Raw genomic sequence first — 13,474 nt, 5'->3', positions numbered from 1 at the left:
TACTCTTGAAGATTATCCTTTGACCACTTATCCAGCTGTTCATTTAGAGCAGGAATATTCCAGTTGAGCATTTAGATCAAGGGTGGGGTCAGTACATTATAAGTGGTAATACTGTGCTAAGAAATCTTCACCAGACTTGCATTGGCTAAGCATGTGTGCAAGCTTTGAAATAAATGTTAAATATCACTTTGTTTTCCAACTACTTTAGGCCAAGGGTGGGGAACCATTTTTCCCCCCACAGAGGGACATATCCCCCCAGGAGTTAATCTTTCAGAGGCTGCATGGCAGTGCTAAATGGGGCCAGAGCTCTGTGTGGGTGTGTGGGTGGGTGTAGGAATGGGTATAGGCTTCACACTGTAGCTCTCTCTTCTCTGGCTTGTCCTTGGTTGTACAGCAGGGGTGCAGAAGGTGGAGGGTGGGCAAATCTGGCCATCCTGCAGTCTCAACCTTCTCCAGGAGGCCATACCCCCTTTACCCCAACTATTGATTTGTTGGTAGTTTTCTGGCTTTGTGCAATTTCCCCCCTCTATTCTAAAAGGTTGAAATGCCTCCCTTAGGGCTGAACTACTAGCAGTCAGAGCTTTAAGCTAAACTATGCTGGTATTTTGCGTGTGGGGAGGTATGTGTTGGCCTTGTCCCTTTTGCCTTTCAGACCCGCCCACTGCTAGTAGGCAGCTCCGGAGAGCTTCCCTGAAATGGAATTTGGCTCTCCGGCTGAGAAAGGTTCTACACCCCCGCGGTCTGGGTTCCACAACTTACAATAGGAGACCCATGCAAACTTCCATATATGCATCCAGCCATCACTTTCCATCCCAAGGTCCCAGTGTGCAAGTTACTGGATCCAAATCTGCACAAAAATCGATGAATACTAGGGAACGTTTCATTTTTAAAATAAGGATTTTTGCTTTGCAGGTGCATTTGGAGCAATTTAGAATCATTCCTGCTCTAGTGGTTCCAGGCACAGCAATTTGACACATGGTTAAATACAATTGTTCTTGGTTTGTTTTGGCAGCAACTGTCTATAAGTGAAATGCTCTTTCTGTTGGTGTAGGTCTTTTTCTTTTTGTCTCCTTCTCACACCTTTTGAGTAGAGGCAAAGAACTTGAAAATGCCTTTGACATTTCTATCACATATTAGTCTGCATATTATTTTATTTATTATATAGGTTTATATAACGCTTTCCAGAAAACTATCAAAGCGATTAACAACAACAACATAGCAATAATAAATATAGTAACAAAAATACAATAAAATAATCAGTCAGCAATAAAACTATAACCATGCTATAAATTTTGGTTGTATGTCGCTTTGCGTGCCTCTTTGGTAGAAAGGGTAGCCTATAAATATCTAAAATAAATAATAATACACAATAGGCATGATCATAATAATGAGGTAAACTAATAAGAAGCAGTGAAAGCACTTATGATTCACCGAAATCCACAGGGTTATAGTCTTCTTAAATGCATCTGACTGCCTCACAATCTTTTAGATCTTTTTAAACGGGAAACCCTCTACTGTAAGTATTTGAAGACTTTTATGCAGTGTATATAGCTATAGCGATGCATTTTTCAGAAATGTAAGTAATGACAGAAACAAGAATACACTTGAATTCTCTTTCTCCTGCCCATGCTTTAAGATCTTCTGGAGAAGCCTTTCTTTCAGTCCCACCATCTTCACAGGCGCGCTTGGTGGGAACATGGGAGAGGGCCTTCTCAGAGGCTGCTCCAATGCATTGGAACTCTCTTCCCGGGGAAGCTAGACTGGCTCCCTCCTTGATGGGCTTTCGGAAGCAGGCTAAAACTTGTTTGTTCCAGCAGGCCTTTGGAGAGTATATTGGTCCTCCATCTATGTTAATGACTTTTAATTTTGTTGTGTATTTTAAACTTTAAAAAAAAAAAAAAAAAAAATTCCTAGGTTTTAAAATGTATGTTTTAAACTTTGTAAGACCGCCTTGAGTCCCAGTATTGGGCAAAAGGTGGGATACTACTACTACTACTAATAATAATAATAATAATAATAATAATAATTGTATCTGTGTTACGACAAAATGTACTAACTTGTTTTACAGACCCTACTAGAGATGTATGGATTTTGTTAAATCTGTTCCATCTGTGTTTTGCAGATTGCCAGGAGACTTTCATTCTGTCATCCACTCATTGACAGAATCATTTTTTCTGGATGAGAATTTTATTCATTTGTAAATCTGCATTAGTGTAAAGAACATGTATGCATTTGTGTAAATCCTCCCCCAAAGTAAAAAAAAAAATGGTCTGGAAGTTCACGTGCCTCGGAAAAAGGCAGTCCACTGCAGAATCCAAAGGTCAGATTCATAGAAATCTCAACTCATTTGAATCTAATTCAGATTCCTCTGACATCCCTAGACACAATATTCACATTTTCTGTTTTTGCATCAAAATGGCAGATTTTAGGTAGTTCCCTCAGATAATTTCAGTGAACTATTCAGTTTATTATACAGGTTTATATAAATGGTGTGGATTCATGTTTTCCACTGACTTCGGAAATAGCAGTCTTTTTGTTTTTAACCACTGATAATAAAATGTTGCTAAACTATGTAATGGAGGGGGCAGTGTTGAAATAATCCTGGAGCTGGGTGGGATTATTGGGTGGGATCTTCCCATTCACAAAAATGTCCCTGCCCGGTTGCCCAGAACTGATGCTTACTCATATGAGCTAACTGGCTGTACACAAGCCTCTCTTACTATATAGGAAGTAATATAAACAAAGGAGTGAGGGGCAAAATAACATACTAATGCATGGGTTCCTTAAGAAACTTCTTCATTTCAGCACAAGTATATGCAATTGCAAGCAAGCTACTACTATCAATAAGAATTGTGATTCTTGGATTTTTTTAATTTGGACATTTGCAGCGTTGATTAAGATTGGAAGATTAGTATATTGAAATAAGTAGTGTGATATGGCTGCTTTCCATTCCGTTATGGCTTTTTCAAAAGTTGTTCAGCAAGATATGAATTAATGAACCACACCCAGCTAGATCTTTGTTAAACATTAAAAACGCCGTTGAAAATATGAAGTTAATTCTTGTTTGCTCATCCAAATGCTATATTTGCTCTTGTGGCATAAAAGACGCCTTTCCAACCTGATGTGCTTTTCTTATGCAAGTACTCCCTAAAAAAACGGTGTTTCTTAAGGTTGCAAGGTTAGGTTGATTATTCAATTCAATTAATAGATTAAAATCTTTTCAGGCGCAATCTTATGCATGTTTAGAAAGAAAAAAATCCTACAGTTCCCAGCATTCCCCAGCCAGCTGGGGAATGCTGGGAGCCCAATCCATATTAGGACTGTGACCCAGGGGTAGGAGGACTAAATCTTTCCCACCATGCCATTTGGTAGTGAACAGGAAACCACCATGTGGGAAACACCTTCCCCCATGCTGTTGTCTGCATCTCCACATAGCTGCTTTGTGAAGAAATATAGGGATGTAAGAAGCTGCCTTATATCAAGTCAGACCATGTGTCCATCTAGCTCAGCCTTCCTCAACCTGGGGCGCTCCAGATGTGTTGGACTACAACTCCCAGAATGCCCCAGTCAGCTCTGGCTGGGGCATTCTGGGAGTTGTAGTCCAACACATCTGGAGCGCCCCAGGTTGAGGAAGGCTGATCTAGCTCAATATTAGTGATGGGCCAACTTATGTGTCAAGTTACAAATTCCTTGGTCCAATCTTGGATGAATGTTTTCTATTATTTCGAGATCTTGTTGAGTTTATATGAAAGTGTATTTGGGGAACTGTATTATGGCATCATGCATCAAAACATTGTGTTCCCTTCTCGGATTGGCTGTTTTCATGTGCTATTGCCGTTTACTCTATAGTCGTTATGGAGCCACTGGAGCCAGAAGGAACGGCTGCAAGTGAAGTGGTTGTAGCACAAGTTGAAGCTGCGGAAGAAGCATTTCCATCTGCCAAAGGCCAGATCTCCTACTCAACTAAGAGCTGCCTGCCTCCTAACCTCCTTTTTGGATTCCCTTTCCAGTATTCCTTATAGTACCCACCCACCAGCACCGAGGTCGAAAGAAAATTCTTACTTACCAAATAAGAAAAAAAATAATCTGTCTGATACTAGAAAGAAATGGCCTTGGTTGACTAGCTGCATACAGAAAGGAAACCAACCCACGAGTGAGGAAAAAACACTGAACAAGGGGTGAATACTAACCTACATGGCTGTTTCTTCAAACATGATTGGTTTGTTGAAAGATTTCAAATCTAACATTTACACTGATTGGTTTGGAAAACCGTAAGTAAAGGGCTAAGTGACATCATTCCATGAGCATAAGAAATGCAAACAATACATTTCCTTTCCTTCAGGAAGTGAAGGGTTTAACCAACCAACATCAGGGCGTGTGCAGAAATGGCAGAGTTTAGATGCTTAGTCATGCAACCCATACAGGTGCAGAACACAGCTATTCACCCATAATCAATCTCTATTTGAATAACAGAAATACTAAAGTTCATTACATAACCGTCCAAGCTCAGTACCAATAGGTATTTTGGACATAATAGATTTTACCAACAAATTGCCTAATTTCGAGTTTGGATGGCATCCCTATTCATTATTGTCCACACTGATCAGCAGTGATTCTCCAGGGTTTCAAATAGAAGTTTTTTTCAGCCCTATCTGGAGATGTCAAGGATTGAACCTTGAATCTTCTGCATGCAAAACATGTGCTTTACCACTGGGCTTTGGCCCTTCCCCATAAGGAAAGGAAGAAGCATGCCCAATTCTAAGCATGGTATTTAAACATGCCACTATTCCAACACGCAGTTGGGCTCTTAGAACTTCCCTGCTCCACCTACCACCTAACAAGTCTGTGCCTGCCTATTGGCCCCTTCCTTCAGACACTCTTGCATATGTGCCTTAACAAATCTGCTAGCCACAACCATGCAGGGGATATACTGCCTTTGAATTCTGACACAGCCTGCATGGTGTTGTTGCGCACCTACAACTGTATGATTGTTGGGGTACATGCCATGAGCGGTAAGTGGGAGTTCCTGATGATCTCCCATGTGGGTACGATAAGTCTGTAAATACTGCAGTGAAGTGGGCAGGATCATATGGTGGATCCATCATATGGTGGATGTCATATGGTTGTGATATTCGAAGGCAAACTAACTGCAGAAGTTTACATTTTGTATATATTATTTGACAACAACTACCCCCCTCCCGTTTTTGAAAATGGGAAGTGGAAGGATAGGGTGGAGATTATGCTTGGGAGTGATAGAAAGGTGGGGCAGACTGGTTACAGCATGCAGTGAAGACCCAAAGGAGAAGAAAGAAGGGTTAGCAGAATATTACCTGACAGTCTGGCAGTCTCGCCTCCTGGCTAGTTGTGAGCCGTGTGGCGGTATGGAGGCAGCAGGCTGCTGACAATCTACAAGAAACTGATAAATTAGACATATATACAAAGAGACTTCACAAGGGGTTAGTAAGCAATAAACAGACAAGGCAGGTGATGGAAGAGATTTAGTGAGGAATATGTGCTCTGTTTATGAGCCGATAGGAATAAACTAGTAAAGCAAGACTGGTTCTTTCACAAACGTTGAAAGAAGTAGTTTTCAACTAGGAAAATGCCCAGACATGGGCTCAAATCTCAACATGGTCTAGACATGGGCTCCCTGTCTCTAAAACGGGAATCCCTGAGCAGTATCCAATACTGCCACTGCTACTCTACTGGGTCCATTGTGCTCACAGGACCCACCACAAGCGCAACTAGAACTAGTGCTACTTAAAGTTCTCATTTCTGGAACAGGACAGATCAGTGGAACTCCCTTCTGCGAACCCTGCGCCACACTGGAAACTGGTGTTTTCACTCGTTTCTGATTGCTTTGGGAAGTGGGAGATTCCTATTGCACTAGCGTATGTCCCACTACCACATGGGTGGTATTGGGCATTGCCCATAGTGATTTACATTAGGGTTGTTGTAAGGAAAAGCAACAGTGTGTAATAAATTTTTTTTAGACAAACTTAGCAACACATCTCCTGTGGACATGCGTATATGTACATGTGTAAGTGACTTACTCCCATTGCTTTTAATAGTATTTAAGCACACCTGGCTTTCTCTTGAGTTGCACGCAAAAAAGCATTTTGGCACATTGAACATGTATTCTAAAAGACCACTTGGTAAGCCACTCATCGGTATCATTCTGCCAAGTTACAACTTTCCTGCTTTCCCGGAATTCTGGTGGGATGAAAACGTGTCGTATGATTCTCCTCACCACTTAGCAAGGTAATGTAAGTGACTGGTTTGTTCAATGAGGATTTCCACATTGTGAAAGTTATCTCTTGGTAAATGGTTGCTTGTGTCCCTACAAAACATGATGGGAATAATGTTGCCTGCTTCCAGAGTATGTTTAAATAAATATGACTGAAAAACAGTGTCAGTTCTTCACATTTATGAGGGGAGAAAGGATCGACCATTATATTAAATTGTTGAGCATGAAGTTTCATATTATAAATTAAATATAAAAATAACATAAAAATTGCTGTGCATATGTATATCTTGGCCTAGATACAACTATCAGGAAATTGGTTCAGTGACTTCCCCAGGTATATTACAGGAGCAAAATATACAGCACATAGCCATAATTACATTATTTTAAATATGTATGAATTTCCATGTACAAATCTGTGATGTAAGAATCACAGATCTGCTAATGTGAATTACAGATGATCTCTCTTAATTCTCATGGGGGGCTAAAGTGAGTAACTTTCTCAATCTTTCCCCTGAAGAAACCTTCAAAATTAGCTGTATTGTTTGCGTTACATAATTAATTCCTTTGGAAGTGCTTAAAATACCACCTAGCCTCAGCAGGCAACTAGTTGTTGGGGTTTTTCAGGTGGGGGTTGGGGGTTGGTAAAGTTACTGATGGCTAATTGATGTCACCCTTAAAGTGTGTGTCTAATTGTTTTCTTTTCTCAGATAAGATTTCAGGTAGGACAAAACAGAAAGTTGCAACGCAGCACGCCACTCAACTTACATGCAAAAATCCCAGCTTGTGCAGGGTACTATGACTAGTGTGCTTAGTGTACCCCATGGTGGCTGTGCAGTGGCTCTGCGTTGGTTATACGACACAGCCGCCAACTCGCAGCCGCCACGGGGCTTTCCCCCAAAACTGTACTTTTAAAAAGTCGTGGACTTTACCACGACCTTTTCCTTTGCTGCAAGGTCACCACCGCCTTTCCTCCATCTGTCAGTGGTGTCTTCACTACAGGTTCAGGCTGGGGGAGTTCCAGGGGCAGATCAAGGCCACAGATAGTTCGTGGGAAGGCTGGGCAGTGGGCAGGTGGTGGGCTCATAAACATTTCACTGAATAGCAGCTCCTCTAGGATTATTTTAACTTTATTCTATTTTGCTCCATTTCCCTCCCTTTTCTTTACCAGCCCTTTGTTTAAAAGGCTCCTTTAAAGCTCCTGTCACTGCCCCAAGCCCCCACCGAAAGCCCACTCTCCCTCCTGGCTGTGGGGATTTAACATTCCCACCTTGCAGCTGCGATGCTGTAGGGTTTTGAGGGAACGAGTAGCCAAAGCGGCACCGTGAAGACATGGCCTAGTACTTCACACAACCATACTTCAATGCCTACCTAATGGGCCTGAGAATTAGCTTTGATTCTAGATTCCAGCAACTATACCTGTGATTATTACTGTGCCTTTATTTATTTGCTATCACAGTTCACATATCCAGGTTGCCTGTCTTGGTATTTTCCGTTTTTCTGTGGAGTTCTGCACTGCCCTCCAGTGGCAAATGTGTATTATATCTGTCTAGGCAAAATCTTTTTGAGGGTCAGACAATAGCAGCGTATATTTCTGACCTTGAGAAGGATCTTTAGCAGGAGAGTTTCACTCTACAATATATAGAGGTATTTTATGGACACAGTTAAATCGCAAAATGCTCTGAAAAGCTGGAGAGAGCTTTGAAGCTACTATGTTGATCTATTATGTTCAATTGTTGTGCATGAATAATTATATTCAAAATAATTACAATTATATATTGTAATTATATAATTGGCCACCTTCAGTATGGTACATAAAGGCAGGGTAGAAATTTTGTTTAGAAATAAATAAAGATCATTTCTCTTTTTTACTTGGCTTTTTGAAACATAATCATGGCTTTTAATGTTGTTTTTAATGTTTCACTATGTTTTTATTTGATTACGGTTGTCATGTTTTGAACTCTAAACTGCCTTGGTTGATCCTAGAAAGGCAGTACAGAAATACAATCTGAACTCAATGCTGAATTGATGAACTCAAAAGAGGGGAGAAAAAATGTTTCCAAAAATAATAAAAAAGATGTTTGATCACTTACGGTGCAATCCTATGCAGAAAAACGTCCTACAACTCCCAGCATTCCCCAGCCAGCAATGGACTTTTTTTCTGTCTAAATATGCATAGGATTGCACCCTTAAGAAGTGTATTATTGTAACTGACTACATGACTCCAAAGGGTGTGTTCACACGGGTCTTTCATACTAGAACAAATGATGACAGCTGTAAATGGACAACTATTGCCCATAAAAACCAAGGCTGCAATCTTAAGCAAGTTCTAGTTTGTTTGTTTTTAAGGAATAATTATTATGAAAATATATAGCATAGGATGACCATATGGAAAAGAGGACTGGGCTTCTGTATCTTTAACAGTTGTTTAGAAAAGGGAATTTCAGCAGGTGTCATTTGTATGCATGCTGGAGAAATTCCCTCTTCATCACAACAGTTAAAGCTGCTAAAGCTGTTTTTTAAGAATAGCTAGAGTGACCAGATACAAAAGGGGACAGGGCTCTGGCAGCTTTAACTGACCCCTTGAATAGAACCAGCGGAGAAACCACTAGGTTTCTCTTTGGCAGGAGCAGGTGATTGAACAGTTGTCTCTTTCTTAAGAGCTCAGATACTGAATGGCTACTGCCTTTTCAAAACAAAGCAGTCAAATAGATGTGGTCTATGTTCTCCTTTGCACTGTGATGAAAGCCCTGATGCTAACAGTTCAAAGCTATGTTTTGAATAGCAGTGTAGATAAATGGGCTAATGGGTAGGTGTGTTTGAATTGCCTCCTGCAATAGGTCAGGCTTGCTGTCCTTTATCATCACTCCTCTTTTCTTACTTAAACAAGAGACTATTTTGTTAGTTCAGCTGCCTTTAATATTTAGCTAAATTATTTCTCAGCAGGGTTACACTGATAGCTGTCACATCAAGTGCAAAGACAACATGTTTAGATAGTTCTCCTTCTACATTTCCTCCTTTTTTCACCCCTGGCACATGGAGTGTACCTGCTTTGGGTTCCAGCCTGCCTTTTACAGGCTCAAACAGGACATTCCTCCACTCCCATCACCACCTCCTCCTTTGTTTCCATTGCTCCTGGAAGCCATTGAGTAGGCTCAGACTTCATTGGGCTATTTACAGGGGAGAGGGGAGATTTCCCCCCTTCTGATATATATATACACAGCTCCATCAGTTGGGGGAAATCACGCTTTCCTACCGTCACTGCTCCATCCGTTTTCATTGCTCTTTACTTCCTCTTTTGAAAGTGGAAGTAAGCAACGTGCACGAGGCCCTCTCAATTGGCCTTTCTAATTGCACTGCTTCTCTTGCACACAGCAAGAGTTAGTAACAACTTCTGTCTTTAAAAATGTTCCGCACTTTCTGAGTTTTGTTGTTGTTGTGCAAGGAAGGCCAGAAGGAGCAGGAGGTGCATGGGAGGCAGAAGATGTCGTGAGAGGGACCTGTGAAAATCTGTGAGTGTCCAGCAATGAGAGTGCAATAAAACACTCATCTGATGGAGCTCTCAGAACGGGGGACATAGTTCCTGCATGCCTCAGGGTTCACCCAAGCATGCTGACACTTCCCTCTTGCTTTTCAGTGGCCTGGTTTTGGCTCCTGTGCTGTTGGCACTCACCACCTGAGCTCACTGTTAGAGAGGCAGAGATACTAGACCAAAGGCCCCATCTTATGCAACATTCTGAACAGCAGATGCCTCTAGGTGTTACAAACAGGTCATGAAATTTATGTTCTTCCTCTATTGCCTCCAGCACCTGTTTGTCATATATATGCTCCCTCTGTACATAGCGGTTCTATTAACAAGTTATAGATAATAGCTGTTGCTAATCCTACCATTCATGAATTTGTTGTATCCCCCCCTTTTTAAAGTTAACTCAGCTACTTACTGACAATCACCACATCTTATAGATCGGAGTGTAACACTGCTAGACTGGAGAAATCCCTGCTCTATTTGAAGATATGCCTGACCACTTGTCACATTTATTTATTTATTTAAAAGTAGTATTTATCCTGCTTTTCTATTATTAAAAAATACTCAAAACAAAACACTCAAATATAAATTATATCAACAATAGTTCAAATGAACAAAAAAAACCTTGAAACTATCGATTTAAAAGACATTAACAATTAATCAGAAATTTAACACAGCAGCTTCAGCACATGGTTATTAAGATGTAGCATCTAAAAAAGTCTGCTAAAAATACATATTTTATTGCCTGCCGAAATGTATGTATTTATTATTGCATTTATATCCCACCTTTTTTCCTCCAAGGAACCCAAGGCGGCATACATAATCCTCCTCCTCTCCATTTCATCCTCACAACAACAGCCCTGTGAGGTAGGATGGGCTGAGAATCTGTGACTGGCCCAAAGTCACCCAGTGGGTTTCCATGGCCATGTGGGGACTAGAACCCAGATCCCTCGACTCCCAGTCCAACACTTTAGCCACTACATCACAAAGGTTAGTAGAGATGGAGCCAGGCAGACCTACTTTGGAAGGGCATTCTATCGCATTGGTGCCACAACCAAGATGATTCTATTCCTCGTGCTGACCCACCAAACTGCTGCCAGTGGAGGGTCACAAAGCAGAGCCTTTGAACTTGACTTTAACGTTCAGGCAGTATTTGCTACAGTATCGACAACACTTTAATACGCGAACAGTGTTTACTATTACACATATTAAAATTCCATTTGAAGTGGGGTTGCAGCTCAGCTACATTTATCCAGGCCCTGGTAAAGTGTACCCAGGGTGGGGGCACTATGCTTGGGACCTGCTTCTGCTAAATGCTGTCTATGTGACCATAAGTCTTGCATTAATATTTGTTCCCCAATATAATACTCTAGGCAGATTTTAATGGAGCCATCATGATTCATCTGCCTCACACTGTGAGAGAACAAAAGAACTAATTTACAGGATGAATCCAGGTTCCCCGAAAAACCCTATCCAGCCAATATATTTTATAATGAACAAATTCATTTGTTTGGGGAAAAAATCTAGGAAAGAGAGGTGTGCCAGTTATTCCACATACTAGTCGCACTATACCAAGCCAGACTACAGAACTAGGTTACAGAACTCCATCTTGGCTTTACGTAGCCATTTTATAGAAGTGTGATCATGTCCTTCCAACACCAACCACTCCGGATAAAGGGTTTCATATTATTTCCAAGGGCTGTAATGTGTTTAAAGTCCAGGTCATGCAGAAGGTTAAGATCAGAGATGGGCAGCATATAACCTCCCTTACATTCCAAGTAAATTTGGGACAGAGAACATGAATCACTAATTAATGCATAGTTAAGTTACAGAAACCACTGCCCCAAGATAGGAGATGTTAATTGACTTGGGTGACTCTTTAAGGGGAATTAGACAAAGTCATATCCATAATATCTAATGCTCAGAGGCTTTATGTCTTTGAGCGTCAGATGCCAAAGACAAACAATGAAGGAGGATTCTTGCATTCACACTCAGCTTGTGGACATAACTGCGGATTTCCTGGAGGCTTCTAGTTGACCACTGTTCAAAACAGGTTGATTGACTAGACAGACCCTTGATCTGGTCCACAGGGTTCTTCTCAGGAACCCTGACTTTTATAATTCTACAGATAGTAACAATTCTATTAGAGATTTCTAGCTCCTTTGCAGAACAATTGACAAAATCATAGAATCATAGAATAGCAGAGTTGGAAGGGGCCTACAAGGCCATCGAGTCCAACCCCCTGCTCAATGCAGGAATCCACCCTAAAGCATCCCTGACAGATGGTTGTCTAGCTGCCTCTTGAAGGCCTCTAGTGTGGGAGAGCCCACAACCTCCCTAGGTAACTGATTCCATTGTTGCACTGCTCTAACAGTCAGGAAGTTTTTCCTGATGTCCAGCTGGAATCCGGCTTCCTTTAACTTGAGTCCATTATTCCGTGTCCTGCACTCTGGGAAGATCGAGAAGAGATCCTGGCCCTCCTCTGTGTGACAACCTTTTAAGTATTTGAAGAGTGCTATCATGTCTCCCCTCAATCTTCTCTTCTCCAGGCTAAACATGCCCAGTTCTTTCAGTCTCTCTTCATAGGGCTTTGTTTCCAGACCCCTGATCATCCTGGTTGCCCTCCTCTGAACACACTCCAGCTTGTCTGCGTCCTTCTTGAATTGTGGAGCCCAGAACTGGATGCAATACTCTAGATGAGGCCTAACCAGGGCTGAATAGAGAGGAACTAGTTATTATCTAGATATCTAGTTCGCTCCTGCCGCTCACTTGCTTTTGGTTCACTTCTGGGTTGTTGAAGGAGAAACAACCAATACATATAACCCAAGAACAAATCATCATTATAACCCTGGGTTGTTTCTCCCTCAACAGCCCAGGGTTCCAGGTTTGGACATTACGGAGAAGAAACCAGAGACAGAGCATCTCTGAATTGTTTAGTACACCACATCCTGAAGTGGATGAGCGGTTAGGAGTCAGTTTATTTGCTCACCCCTAAACAACCCATAGTTAAGAAACCATGGGTTGTTTAAGTATGCAAACTGGGAATGACTTGCTCAGAAGCAAGGAATCAAGCAATTTATATTTAAAAGTATTCTTAATTGTTTAGTTATTCATGACCTTCCCTTAAATTAAGAGATACAAAGTTCTAATAATTAAAAATAGCAAATAAGTTGACACATATTAAAAAAATAAGCATATTACTAAGCATATTACTAAGTTTAAGAACAAAACAAAAGCACCTGTTTTTAGAATGGTGAATGAAATTTTATGCAGAAAGATAGTTTTACTCATTCCTCACTAAATCGACTGGCAGTCTAGCCAATAGGTTAGTAAAGTAGCAGACAAAGAAAGACAGAAAGAAGTTTTAAAGATTTTGCATTCCCTTAGTTATACAATACATAGAATAACATTTAACAACAAGACTAGACATGGTCATATTAAAATGTAGCTTTTTGTGTGTGAAGACTTTACTATGAAAAAGTTCTTGTAAGCACATGAATGTTGATACTATTCCACATGGCATCAGCCAGAGAAGAAGCATAATTTGCTGGTCACATTCAAAGGTTTTATTAAAGTTTCAACGGAACTTGCATCAAGAGTTTAAAGTCACAGCCTGAATCTGTTTCCAGAATAAATTATATAGTGCATATCCATATTATACTTGCATTAATTTCAGTGGTAGGAGTAACTCATCAGATTAGGCA

At 40.8% G+C, this 13,474-nt stretch overlaps 1 protein-coding gene across 3 annotated transcripts in view; it reads right to left on the bottom strand.

The window, feature by feature from the left end:
• Window positions 1-13,474, bottom strand: part of BICD1 (BICD cargo adaptor 1) — a 148,299-nt gene that overhangs the window by 2,715 nt on the left and 132,110 nt on the right. For 2 of the 3 annotated variants that reach the window (XM_063134962.1, XM_063134960.1), the window contains one exon: window positions 5,331-5,406. The exons of the other annotated variant lie outside the window; for it this stretch is intronic. In XM_063134962.1, coding sequence (XP_062991032.1) covers window positions 5,331-5,406 — 76 coding nt within the window. The remainder of the gene's footprint in view (window positions 1-5,330; window positions 5,407-13,474) is intronic. 3 annotated transcript variants of the gene reach the window in all.

Source organism: Elgaria multicarinata, chromosome 9 (assembly GCF_023053635.1).
Source record: "Elgaria multicarinata webbii isolate HBS135686 ecotype San Diego chromosome 9, rElgMul1.1.pri, whole genome shotgun sequence".
Taxonomy (NCBI): Eukaryota; Metazoa; Chordata; class Lepidosauria; order Squamata; family Anguidae; genus Elgaria; species Elgaria multicarinata.
The sequence above is the reverse complement of the archived record's forward strand: the minus strand, read 5'-3'. Positions and strand labels throughout refer to the sequence as shown.